Consider the following 13,452-nt stretch of genomic DNA (forward strand, 5'->3'; position numbering starts at 1 on the left):
AATTCATATTGAGCAGTGAAAACCCAAAAGTGAAATGTTACTGACTTTTTACAGTTTGACCCACATGAAAACAGTAAGTTCAGGAAAGCTTGCAGTCCACACAGTGAGTGGCATGACAGATGATGAAATCAATTCAACCTGACTCAAGAGACCTACTTGCCTAACAAATATGCAAGTCACAAAATGAAACACAGGTAATCTGCAGGGCTTTACCTTGCTGAATTCTTCTTATTTTCTCTTGTGCCACCTTCTGGCCTTGCTTGTCTTTGTCTTGCTTGGAGATGCTTGCTTGCTCTTTTGCTTCTGAAAGTTTTGCAGCCAGGTGTACATACCTCTCATTCTATTTCAAATAGAATTATTAATCACAATTTTAATATTGTATTCTTGTCACCATTAATATCCTTCATAATAAAAAAGTAATCCTTTATACTAAGCTTAAAAAAATGTTTCTCATTTGTGCAAGTAACGAACAATTAAAACCTCTCAAAATTTTATAACCACCTTCCTAATCTCACTGAGATGTGTTTCAAAAAACCCTTCCTTCCCAGAAAAATGCATTCAATATTTTGAGCTCAGTACTAAAAAAAATAAGAGGAAAAACAATGGAGGAAAGGAAAACTACCACCATATTTCCATTCAGTTGCCTGATACCAAATCTTAATTTAAAAAAAAAAAAAAAAAACAAAAAACATGCTAGCTATTCAACCCTCAATTTTTAACAAACCAATCAACTAGTTGCAGATGTGCCGGACATATCTTTAATACAAGACATATCTTTAAGACAAGAAGAAATGGCGTTAAGTTGTGCAAGGGAAGGTTTAGGTCAAATATTATGATAAATTTCTTCACTGAAAGGGTTGTAAATTAGTGAAGAACAGGCTGCCCAGGGAAGTGGTTGAGTCGCCATCCCTATGGGTCTTCAAAAAAAAACACGTAGATGTGGTGCTTGGTGACATGGTTTAATGGTGGACTTGGCAGTGCTAGGTTAAAGGTTGGACCAGATGGTCTTAGAGGTCTTTTGCAGCCTAAATGACTCTACATCAATTTTTGAAAGTTTTTGAATGTTTCTCATGAAACATTACTCTGTCTTACTGGGTCAAACTTTTCTTCATCTGTCTCTTTCACAGACTCATTTTTCTCTTCATCACTCTGTTGCTCAGCATATCGCAAAATCCACTCCTTCATACTCACTTCTTTCTGTTTCTCTGCATTTGTCTCCTGGAAGAGCAACCAAAATTAAAAGTAATGATAGCAGTAAGTGAAACCACCAATGTTTTTTCTCAGTCAGAGTTTAGGAACTACTGCTTAAGATTTTATATAAATTAAGTTATATGACAGAGTGCTACTTGTAAATAAACAGAACAAACCCACTCTAGGAAAAAATTAAGCTATGACTTACCAAAAGTTACCACAAACAACAAATTACAGAGTCTTTTAGACTTCACATGGAAAAACATTACTTTTCAAATTACCATTCCACTGTAGTTAAAACAATGTGGATGACAGTATTATTTAAGTATATTATATTTTCAGAAGTTTTCCACGTCACTGTTGAAGTTGATGCAAATTATGGATTTTGGAAAATTTCATGCTCTCTTCCCCATTAAATACAAATAAATTTCTCAAATTACCTTAGTTTCAGGGCCATTCTCTTTCTTTTTCTTATCTACTAAGCGAGGTGGAGGTTCACATTTTGACACAGGAGAACAAAATTTTGCTCTAGGTTTCTGTTGCTGTTCGTCAAACTGCTGGCTGAAGCCTTCAGGCAAGGCATCTTCAAAACAAAAAACCAATGTCATAGAATGTGTCAATAATGATTACTGAAAAATCTTTTTAAGTGTGTTGGGAACCAACTGGAGGAACATAAAACAACAACAGTATGCCCAAAATAAAAATCAGGCTATAACATTTAAGTAAGTCAGCATTTGCTCATTGGACTTTGATAAAACTCTAAGAATCGGAAGAAAAAGACTGTAAGACTATCAAAAAATAGTAACAAAATAAGTCAGCAGCACAGCTAGGAAAACCATGATGACTACTGGTCTAAGTCAAACAATATATTTGACTACTACTTTCACGTATTTCCGTATCAGAGTTGGAACTACTGTTCTTCAATTAAAAACTGTAGTCAATTCTCTGTCACTATACTTACCATCAGGAAGGTTTAAACAAAGCCAATCAAGTGCAGAGTGAAGATCACCACCATATAAAAGTGTGTTTTTCATTGCTTCCTCAATGTGTTCAGTCTTAAAAGAAAACCTTTGCAAAGCCATATATACATCCTACAAACAAAAAAAAGTTAAACATTAAGATTTAACCTAGCAATTTAATAAAGGCTCAAACTTCTATTTCCCACATATCAGATAACTGAGATTAAACGGATAAAAAAGCATAAATTAACATATCAGAAGGCAGAATTGAAACTCCTGTCTTGAAAACAAAGCTCATAATAATTTTGAATGTAAATATATATACATATGTATAAGTAAAGGCACATCCCAGTCTCTGAATAGAGTGCATATTTTCTGTGTAGAAAGATAAATCTGCAATTTTCCAACTATGACATGGAACTAAAAACGTAGGACACAATGTCCTTAAAACATTGAGGTTAACTTCTATTCCTCTGTCTATTTGATTAGATACTCTGATTGTGGTTACTGAATGCATGGAGACATGTCTTTCCTGATAAACATGCTAACTGATTCCACCAGCTAATCATTAATGCAATTACTGGAAAATACGGTACACTGGCTTGTACTACACGCAGAAATATGAATAACAAAAAAAAGAAACTGTTTACTCTAAATCAACAATGGTCAGAGGACAACATTCTAAACTCTACCTGCAGTTTCTTAGCAGTAAGTCTTCTGGAAATCATTCCTTTGTCATCATTTTGTTTTTTATGGTCATTGATTATATCAATAATCCTTTTCTCCAAATTACTGTTTATCATTACCTGCATAAAGAAAAATAGTTGATACAAAGCAAAACACTACACCTTTTTATGATATATCCATGTTCTTCATTCCTAAGGAAATTAGAATGCAGAAATCTTTCTGCCATTCAAATCCCTGCTTTTCCAGTTTTCCATAAGTTTGGCAAAACTTTCTTATGAAAGGTACAGATTTATTTAAGTTCTATGTTGTTGTTTTCTTTTTAACCTGAAATAGAAAAAAAATCATTCCCTATTACAGAGAAGGCCCATTTATATCTTAAATAATATAGGAATTCCCTTGACATAATGTAAGGAAAAAGTAATTTAAAAAAATAATCTACTGGAAAGAACAAGGCCTCTCTCCTCAGCTCAGTAGAACTAATCTAAAATAATTTGATCATTAAGACAATCTTGTGAGACTCTCCTTCTTATCTGGATTAGGAAAAAAAATCCAGACAAAATTTTAGTATTCTTAACATCTCTAAAACATGGATGAAGCTTTAGTTGTCACTGAGATTGCCATGTAAAATCTGTATTCTTCCTCTGACAGGAAGAAAAATATACGTGCACAACAGAATCCCAAACACTGCTCTTCATAGTCCTGCATGTAATGTATAATTTGTTACTTAAAGACAGATGTTCCGCCCTACTGCTTTATCCCATTTCTCAAAGCACACTCCGAACCCCAAACAGCTCAAGCTCAAGAGACAAGGTCTAACACATGAACGTAGTTTACATGTGTAACATAACACATATAGCTGAAGAAATATTTACTCGGGTAAAAGAGTATCATGAATCGCAAAGTTCTTTTGCCTAAAGAAGATACTCACCTTAAGAATAGACTTATCTAGATTTGCAGCAGCAGCAGCACTGGAATCTACTGGTGAACTAAAACTGTAAGTTTTTGGACCTGCAAATTGCAAACAACCATCAATTACATACACAGAGTGCAGAGAACACTCTTTATGGTTTTTAAAGCAGATCCAACACGAGGCAAGTATTACACCAATATGCCAGTAACATGCATACACGTAAGAACAATAAGAACACTAAACGGTGTGGAAAGGCCATTTACCAATGAGTGGTAAAGAAACAAATGACTCAGGAGACAAAATATAAAATCCTGAGTGGCACAATGAGGAAAAATGATCGACTGCTCACTATCCATACAAGAACAGGGAATAATACTCCCCAAACAGGGAAGCTAATGGCAAGTTCAAAGCAAGCAAGAGTGATGGTTTGTTTGTTTTAATTACAAAATGCACAGCTCCATAGCAGAGCTCTGCCACTGAAGCTGTGGGTATAGGACATTTGTCTAAGCCCAAGAGGAGGCAGGATGGTTTTGCACAATGAAATCCTTTTTTTTTTTCTTTTTGGAAGGATATTGAATAGAAATACTACATGGCTCAGCAAGTCCTTTAGCCACAACTGGAGGAGGATGTAAGAGTACTCTCTGAAAGTATCACTGCATGTCTGGTCTGTTCCCACCTGGGTACCTGCGTTTGGACCCAGTCTGGGGGAGGGTACTGGGTTACACAGGTCTGTGGTCTAACCTGCTACAGTCGTTCTTACTTTTCATTTAGCAGCTGTTAGTGGAAAAATATCTGTTCACAATGCTATTTATCATCACTGAAATTGTTTAGCTTCTCACAACAACCAGCTTGATGCTAGACGCTGTTCCTTTTGAGAATGCAAGTGCTGTTTTTGGTATGGTGCAGACAGAAAGGAGCTGAGCAGCCTCGGAGCTTTCAGCACCCTGCCAGACCGCACGGCACTCCGGAGAGGGAAGCAGGGTGCTCCCTGAGGTGCTGCTGCCCCCCAGCTCCTCAGCAGGACGGCTCACCTGTGCTGGACAGTTTCTGAAGATAACCAAGTACTGTGGTGTTGGAGGTGCGGGAGACATGAAAACACAGGTATCAGAGCCCAGATTTGGAAAAGCACAGTTAAGTGGCTCAGAAGTTTAATACACGGGGCGAGGGACTGCAGGACTTTATGTTAACATGCTGGGACCTGGGATGGCCTGACCCGACCGCTGCCCGGCTCGCCTACAGCCCGCCGCACCGGCTGGCGTTACAGGCAGCCCAGCCTCCCCGGACACCCCCGGGCCCCGCTGCTCACCCAGCCCCGCTCAACTCCGTGTTTCTCCCTGAAACCCACACCTCGTTACAACCCCCAGCCCCAAAACCCGCTCCGCCTCACCTTGCTTGACGCGAGGCTCCTTGCAGGCGGGCGGCGGCCGCGGGGCCGCTCGGCCGCCCGACGCCTCAGCGGCAGCGGCAGCACCGGCCTCGGCGGCGGCCCGCGCCCGGGCGGCGGCGGTGGCGGCGGCGGCCGTGGAGGCGGCGTGGGCCGAGCCCCCGGCGCGGTGCCTCTTGTTGCGGCCGCCCATGGCGCTCCGTGCCCGCAGCGGATCCGGAACCGGCCGAGGCCCGGACGCGGACGCCCGGGGCAGGCAGGCAGGAAGGAAAGGAAGGGACGGGCGCGGGGCGGGGCGGAGCGGAGCGGGGGGAAGATGGCGGACGCCTTCGGGGACGAGCTCTTCAGCGTGTTCGAGGCGGAGCCGGCCGCCGCCAAGAGCAAGGCGGCCGCCGCCGAGGCCGCCAGGAGGACGGGGTGAGCGGGGCCGGGGGGCGGCGGGGGTCGCTGGGCACCCCCGGAGCGGGGCGGCGGTGCTGCCCCGGCCCCAACGCCGGGCACCCCGCGGGGCACGGGGCGGCCGGGAGGTGGCTTGGAAACGCGTGGTGGCTCCTCAGAGGGGGGCTTCCCCGGGTGGCGGGGCGGACACCGCCTGGTTTTGTGGAAATGTGCTCGTAAAAGGCAGGCCTCGAGGGTGCTGCGTGTGTGTGTGTGTGTGTTCGCAGAAAGCGATCGGAGGAGGCGCCGTCAGGGGCTGCGCCAGGGAAGGCCAAAAGGGAAGCCGAGGTCGATAGTACAGAAGATGCGGTTTCAGGAAAGAAACCAAAATTGGAAGACGTTGTATCAGAAGACACAAAGTAAGTATGCAGCCTGCTGTGTGAGGGAATTATAGCCAGGCGTACTTGTTAGCTGAACATCACCCGTGAATAGTCAGCGTATGTAGCCTCGCAGTGTTTTTGTGTGAAGGTGGATTTGCCTATTCATTTTCTATTAACTTTACTTATGTGAGGATGTGCTAGTAGTACAGCTTCACCAGTGATGAGCACTGGAGGGGTTTAAAATAATATTGCAGACCAGTAGTTAACCAGTGTGCAACGTTCATGTGTTGTTATTGCACATGGATCAGGAGCTTTTGGTCGAAGCCGTTGTGCTTGTTTCAGGCCTGTGGCAAGCAATAAGCAGTGAGGAGGCAGGCCTCCTTCCACCTCACTGGAAGACATAATCAGCTTCGGATACAGGAATATGAACTTGACGAGAGGGACAGAAAAAAAGACTTTTGAGGCGTGTAAGATTATAATTGCAGGACGTACTTGTGATATAAGTGTAGACGATTCTTTTAAATTTGAACACAAATGGCAGGTACCTGACATGGAGAAGAGGGAAAGCTTGGACATGTTGAAAGCTGGGGAGATAAGGCAACCAAAGGGTAGCTAGAGTGCCATTTTTGTGCTTTAGGATCTGCACACCTGTCTGTTTTCTTTTTAGAACTTCCTGACAGGTACTATGAGAGTTGTGGAAAAATAGATTGAAGGGACAGTGCAGGAGCTTTGTCAGAGCAGTCTGTCTTAAGAGATTGTTGGGAACTTGGACGTTGATGTTGGTTCAGAAACAATTAGATAAGTTCATGGAATAAAACTTCACACGGAGCTACCAAATACAGATGTGTACCTCCTAGTTCAAGATGTAGAAGACTCAACTACAGAAGTAAAATCTGTGTGCTTGCTGAGTTCTTGTACTTTTCTCTGGGTGACATATCGCTTCTGTCAGACAGAATTCATTGCTCTTATGTGGTCATTTTTTTCTCAAGTTCAAGATAAGATTTTCTGTGAGAACAGTCATGAGAAGACTTTTCAGAACATTGCAATCATAGAGTACTTGTACAGAAGCAAAGCAGAACCACAGTTAGCATTTTAAGTTAGTTTTTATATAAGTAGTATCAATAAAATGTGTACTTGTCTATTATAGTTTACTAAAGTATGTAAATACTGCGTGAGAAAACGACTGTTTTATGCCGTGGGACACTAGCTGCTTGTGGCCATGAGAGAAGGGTAAAGAAAAAGAGGGTTCTTGTCTTAAGGCAGCTGTTTGGGTTGTTTCAGGCTGTTGTTATTCGGTACCATAAAATACAGGTCTTGAATTTTGCTTTTGTATACTGAGAAAAAAAGTCCACATTTAATTGGAAAACTCCACAGGAACATGCTTTTATAAATGTGACCCAAGAGGAATTTTGTGATGCAAGTTTTTAAAATGTTTAAAATCCTAAAGTAGTAGCTAAAGTGCGCTTAGAAAATAGCAAAACATTAACTTACAGGTGTTCTTAGTACTGGTAGTAACCTCTACCAAATGTGCAGTTTAAGTTTGTGCATCCTGTTTTTAGTGCTACAGTTAAAGTAAAGGTGAAGTTCAACGTTTATCGTTTTATAAGGAAAACAGGATTCTTACATGTATTCCTTGGCAATCCTAACTCATATATTTTCAGTCTGGCAGACCTGATGCCACACGTAAAGGTGCAAGCTGTGGAAACTGTTGAAGGTTGCACACATGAGGTGAGTGCAGTGCAAATGAACATGGAAACTCTAGGCTTTTTTGTAGAAGTACATGCATTACTGCTAGTATTATACTATTGTTTGTATTTATTATTGTACTAATTATATGTCATTTGATAGTACATTTAAGATTGAACAGGCCTGTAAATAGTTTGAGCTATGCACTTGACATTGCCCATGCACAAAATACACTTTAAAATTCAACAGGATATCTTACTAGAAGCTGTTTGAATGATAAATGCAATAAAATGAGTGGTTGTGGAAAACTCAATAATATTGGTAGATTTTTGTATTTAAAAGGTATTGAGCACATTCTGAGAGCTGTTCTTGAGGAAGAGAGCCTGCAGATTATTGAAATAAGTCTGTACTCATGGTACAGTCTTACTGTTCAGCAGTGCATGGAAGTATTTTCCTAATCTGTTTCAAGAAAGAAAGACTTTCTTGTAAAGCTGGTTAGTGTTGAAAATGACATTTTGGTAAAATGGGAAAAAAAGACTTTATGTGAAAGCAAGAAAATGAAAACTATCTATTTTCAGATTATGTTAATGGAAATGATACAATTATAATACGAAAAATCAGAAGCATTAATGCTGATTTTTATTTTATTATTTTTAATCATCCTTCATCTCAAAATGATTGTCAGGAAGAGTTTCTATGAGTATTAAATATGTAAATTTTAACTTTCCTGTACTTGCATGCTCCATTTGTTTTTTCTTCTGTCTTAGAATCACTGAATCATAGAATAGTTTGGGTTGGAAGGGAACTTAAGGATCATCTAATTCCAACCCCACTGCCATGGGCAGGAACATCTTCCATCAGACCAGGTTGCTCAAAGCCCCATCCAGTCTGGCCTTGAACACTTCCAGGGATGGGGCATCCACAGCTTCTCTGGGCAACCTGTGCCAGTGCCTCATCACACTCGCAGTAAAGAATTTCTTCCTTATATCTAATCTAATCTTACTCTCTTTTAGTTTAAAGCCATTACTCCTTGTCCTATCGCTATGCTGCCTGACTTTCCTGTAATGCTTCCCCAGCTTTCCTGTAGGACCCTTTTAGGTACTGGAAGGCCGCTATAAGTTCTCTCAGGAGCCTTCTCTTCTCCAGGTTGAACAACCCCAGTTCCCTCAGTCTGTCCTTGCAGGAGAGGTGCTCCAGCCCCTTGATACCTTTGTGGCTCTCACCTGGACATGTTCTAACAGGTCCATGTCCTTGTTCTGGGGGCCCGAGAGCTGAATGCAGGGCTCCAGGCAGAGTCTCACAAGAGCAGAGCAGAGGGGGACAATCACCTCCCTCATCCTGCTGGCCACTCTGCTTTTGATGTAGCCCAGGATATGGTTCACTTTCTGGGCTGCAAATGCACGTTGCTGGCTCATGTTGAGCTTCTCATCAACTAACACCCCCAGGTCCTTCTCCTTAGGGCTACTCTCAATCAATTCTCTGACCAGCCTGTATTTGTGCTTATCTGTCTTCCAGAACTAACCCATGTTAATTAGGGTCACGTTAAAGGACCCTGTATGGTGATGCGTTTTTAATAAATCACAGAATCACAGAATCGTCTAGGTTGGAAGAGGCCTCCAAGATCACCCAGTCCAACCTCTGACCTAACACTAACAAGTCCTCCACTAAAGCATATCACTAAGCTCTACATCTGAACGTCTCTTAAAGACCTCCAGGGATGGTGACTCAACCACTTCCCTGGGCAGCCCATTCCAACGCCTAACAGCCCTTTCAGTACAGAAGTTCTTCCTAATATCCAACCTAAACCTCCCCTGGCACAACTTTAGCCCATTCCCCCTCATCCTGTCACCAGGCACGTGGGAGAATAGACCAACCCCCACCTCGCTACAGCCTCCTTTAAGGTACCTGTAGAGAGCGATGAGGTCTCCCCTGAGCCTCCTCTTCTCCAGGCTAAACAACCCCAGCTCCCTCAGCCGCTCCTCGTAAGACTTGTTCTCCAGACCCCTCACCAGCCTCGTTGCCCTTCTCTGGACTCTCTCGAGCACCTAGAAAAAAAAGAAAGAAGAAGCTGTCTGTACAATTGATGATACAGGTTTTAAAGCCAATGCATCTGCACAGTCTTTGTTATGTAGAGATGTCTGATAGAGGTTTGTCATCACAGTAACTGAAGAGGGCTTAAATATTTAGCATGAATGAATATTAGATATTAGCCAGGAACAGGAACTTAACCTGCATAAACGCATTGTCCCTGGAAAGGGAGCGTGATCAATGTGAGCTGTGTAATTGCTTTTAACCTCTGTTGGCCAGAAACTGTGACTGCATCTTGGCCTGAGGAGTTTGTTTCAAATTAGGTAAACCAGAAATATTTCACATCAGACAGCAAGGAGTATCAGAGAAATGGGTAAAGGGGTACTGTTGTCAGGAGGGTAAAGATACTGAGAGGAAGGACACTTGACACATGAGCTCATAGAACCAGTATAATAGAAATTCGTATGAGTTTTCATGCATTTTGCATTTCCTTCCTCAGCTTTTCATAGCTTGATACATCACTGGAATGGACACACAGAATTCTGCAATTGTTTTTGTTTAAAATATATTTTATAGGTTGCACTTCCAGCAGATGAAGAGTTCACAGGTCTAAAGCCAAGAACTGGAAAACCTGCAAAAGTATGTGATAGATTCCATTAATTTTTCTTTTGCATATGTTTAGTTAGTAGGTAAGGGTAGAAGAAGAATATTATACTTTGCCAGTAAGACTTGACAAAGGTTTAAAAAGATGACCTGTCGTAAGTAGGATTGATATTTGTATTTTAAATGTGGTAGAGTAAAATGAAGTGGTTGAATGGAGTGGATAGGCTTTTGTGGTTTGGTTTCTATTCTACGACATCGGGCAAAGGCTTTGGTGCTGTGCTATAGTTTCTCTCCTGACTTATTAAATTAGCGAAAATGCAGTCGTCCAGGCCAGATTTTCACTCCATACAACAACAAGATATCAGCAAAGATCTTAGGTGTGTGTGTTAGATAATTTTATGTAAATAGCAAGCCACTTCAAAATTCTGGATTAAGGTTAATTGAAATTACAAATGTCTACATGCATGATTTCATTTCTGCCTGTAGTTTGCATGCTCGTTTGGTCAGAGAATAATCAATGTAGGTAGTAGTCTGTGTTAAAAATATGTAATGTTTTTGCTTTCTTTTTAGGAATATCCATTTAGTCTTGATGCCTTTCAGAGAGAAGCGATTCTTTGTGTAGATAATAACCAGTCTGTGTTAGTGTCAGCTCATACATCAGCTGGTAAAACTGTATGTGCAGAGTAAGTAACTTTCTGACAGGCTCTAATAAGAAAATGGTGTGATGCTTTTGCTGTCATTTTGTTGAACCATCAGTAGCTGTTGTGCATCAATTCCTAGATTAAAAAGCTTGGAATTGAATTGACTGCACTAGAATATAAATAGAATATAAATAATTATTTCTTTCATCTAGCTTAGTGGGTATTGAAAGGCTTGAGTAATGTTTAAGCTTGTATTTTATATTTAAACAATCTGTCCTTATTGAGATGTTTTTCTATAGACTGAGAGAAAAATTTCTGCAATACAGATTTACATGAATTTAGAAAAAATACTTTTGTGTTCTAGCCCATATTTGCAGCTAATAAAGAAGATCATGTGTGTTTTTTTTTTTTTTTAACTTTTATGTCAGAAGTATCAGTTTGATTTAATTATCATCTTGGTGTTCATTAGGCAAGAAATGTTTAAACAAGCACATACTTTTTTATCAGGGTTTGGAGTGACTTTTCTGACCTGAGATGAAAAGTGAGATGTACGTGAAAATATGTTACGTGGGTTCAAATAATAGTAGTTTGACACAAAGCATTTATGATTAGATTTTTAGTTAAAATTAGATGTGTTCTGAAGTTCATCTAAATCAGTCAACTTGTCAGGCATTTGTCACTCTCCAAAGAGACACAAGTAGTTAAGTTTAGATTGCACTGAACTTAAACTGTTGTGAAATGCTTCATATCATTCTTCTGGTGTTTTGAATTACATTTTTTTTTTCAACCAAAAGATCTGAGGAAACTAAAAAGTCATGGATATCTTCTGGCAACTTTAACATGTTCAGTGTTTGAATACAGGTATGCAATTGCCTTGGCCTTGAGGGAAAAACAGCGTGTGATATTTACGAGTCCAATTAAAGCTTTGAGTAATCAGAAGTACCGTGAGATGTATGAAGAGTTTCAGGATGTTGGTTTGATGACTGGGGATGTCACCATTAATCCTACAGCTTCTTGTCTGGTGATGACAACAGAGGTAAGATCAGACACAAGTTCTTGATCTATCTGTGGTTTTGTACCCTTTTCTAACTGGAAAGGTCTGACAGTAATAAATTAAAATTATCATTAAAAGCCCAGTTAGGGTTAAAAAAAAAAAACAGAAAGTTCATTATTTCTCCCTTGTGCTTGATTTAACTTCAAATTATTAAAAAATTAGGTAATCCCTGTAAATTCATGCTTTTGGACTCTTACTCAGGAATTTTAAATCTCAGTTTTTGACAGCTCCTTTTTTTCCTCTTTTCTAGATCCTGAGAAGTATGCTCTACAGAGGTTCTGAGGTTATGCGAGAAGTTGCATGGGTTATTTTTGATGAAATCCACTACATGAGAGATTCAGGTAACTTATATTATGTATTTTGCATTTCATATCCGTTTTTTTGAAGAACAAAGACTTTATTAAATCTATCTTCTCTTGAAATCAGACATCTTTGTGCATAAATCATTCAGAATATGTTTTCTACTGAATTTTGTGAAATGGTTATTGTGCATAGCAATCTGCATTGTCTTTGCTGAGACAAAAGCAACTTTGAGGACATTTGTGTGTACTTATATATGAGGTGTTTGTTAGTTCTTGTTTTATTTTGTATTTAAGTATGCTGTTCTTTGGCTTCAGAGCTGAAAAACAGACTTTAATAACATAAATTTCCCATATGACTTTTACATTTTCAGAACGTGGTGTAGTTTGGGAAGAGACAATTATTTTGCTCCCTGACAATGTTCATTATGTGTTCCTTTCCGCAACTATTCCAAATGCTCGTCAGTTTGCTGAATGGATCTGTCATCTTCACAAACAGGTAATTTTGATGCGATAGACCTCTGTCCTTGTGATCTTGTGGCGTAATACTGTGTCTTTGTTTGAAAAAAAAATGGACCTACAAGCCTCTTTTTAGCCATGTTACTATGGCTTCTAACTGATGGTATAGATCACTCCTGCCTTCTTTGATAGTACACTTAGCCTTTGCGCCTGTACGGACTGTTGGTTCTACATACAGCTTTAATGTTTCTTTCTTTAATAGTTTATTTTCACCATTTATTTAGACACCAGCTTGATTTCAACAAACACTCTGAATTATGAAACACCATGAAAATACTATGATTTTCAGAGGCAGGCCTTTCAGGACGTAGATGCTTCAAAGGGCTTGTTTGCAATCCGTGAACGTTATATTCATCTCTATTTCAACAATGACAAACTTTTCTTTCATTGTTTGCATGAAAATAGGTGTGTGATTGTGAGTGGGCTGACAGCAGCATGACAAGTACTTGTCACACATTTTTATGAGCTTTCAGTTATATCTTGGATATGCTTGCTAAGTTCACACAAATTAGTAATTATTTCTCTTCCTGTTTTCTTGCTGTCCCCAGAGAGCAGAGCTCAGCACCTGCCCCTCCGCTCCCCTCGTGGGGGAGCTGCAGGCCGCCATGAGGCCTCCCCTCAGCCTGCTCTGCTCTGGGCTGAACAAATCAAGGGACCTCAGCCACTCCTCATTTGTCTTCTCTAGACCCTTTGCCATGTTTGTAGCCCTCCTTTGGACTCTCTAGTAGTTTTA

The 13,452-nt window shown here is 40.4% G+C and overlaps 2 protein-coding genes across 2 annotated transcripts in view; one reads left to right on the plus strand and one right to left on the minus strand.

Annotated features, from left to right (window-relative positions):
• DHX29 (DExH-box helicase 29) overlaps window positions 1-5,324 on the minus strand; it is a 28,511-nt gene extending 23,187 nt beyond the window's left edge. Inside the window, exons 1-7 of the mRNA XM_035553707.2 lie at window positions 5,135-5,324; window positions 3,766-3,845; window positions 2,843-2,956; window positions 2,153-2,282; window positions 1,632-1,774; window positions 1,093-1,218; window positions 214-340 (exon numbers count right to left, since the gene is read on the minus strand). Coding sequence (XP_035409600.1) covers window positions 214-340; window positions 1,093-1,218; window positions 1,632-1,774; window positions 2,153-2,282; window positions 2,843-2,956; window positions 3,766-3,845; window positions 5,135-5,324 — 910 coding nt within the window. The remainder of the gene's footprint in view (window positions 1-213; window positions 341-1,092; window positions 1,219-1,631; window positions 1,775-2,152; window positions 2,283-2,842; window positions 2,957-3,765; window positions 3,846-5,134) is intronic.
• A 61-nt stretch (window positions 5,325-5,385) lies between these two features.
• The window catches only part of MTREX (Mtr4 exosome RNA helicase), a 49,443-nt gene continuing 41,376 nt past the window's right edge, over window positions 5,386-13,452 (plus strand). Inside the window, exons 1-8 of the mRNA XM_035553704.2 lie at window positions 5,386-5,548; window positions 5,797-5,928; window positions 7,551-7,617; window positions 10,180-10,242; window positions 10,777-10,889; window positions 11,709-11,883; window positions 12,152-12,242; window positions 12,575-12,699. Coding sequence (XP_035409597.1) covers window positions 5,448-5,548; window positions 5,797-5,928; window positions 7,551-7,617; window positions 10,180-10,242; window positions 10,777-10,889; window positions 11,709-11,883; window positions 12,152-12,242; window positions 12,575-12,699 — 867 coding nt within the window. The 5' untranslated portion in view covers window positions 5,386-5,447. The remainder of the gene's footprint in view (window positions 5,549-5,796; window positions 5,929-7,550; window positions 7,618-10,179; window positions 10,243-10,776; window positions 10,890-11,708; window positions 11,884-12,151; window positions 12,243-12,574; window positions 12,700-13,452) is intronic.

The sequence above is a fragment of the Cygnus atratus genome, chromosome Z (genome assembly GCF_013377495.2).
Source record: "Cygnus atratus isolate AKBS03 ecotype Queensland, Australia chromosome Z, CAtr_DNAZoo_HiC_assembly, whole genome shotgun sequence".
Taxonomy (NCBI): Eukaryota; Metazoa; Chordata; class Aves; order Anseriformes; family Anatidae; genus Cygnus; species Cygnus atratus.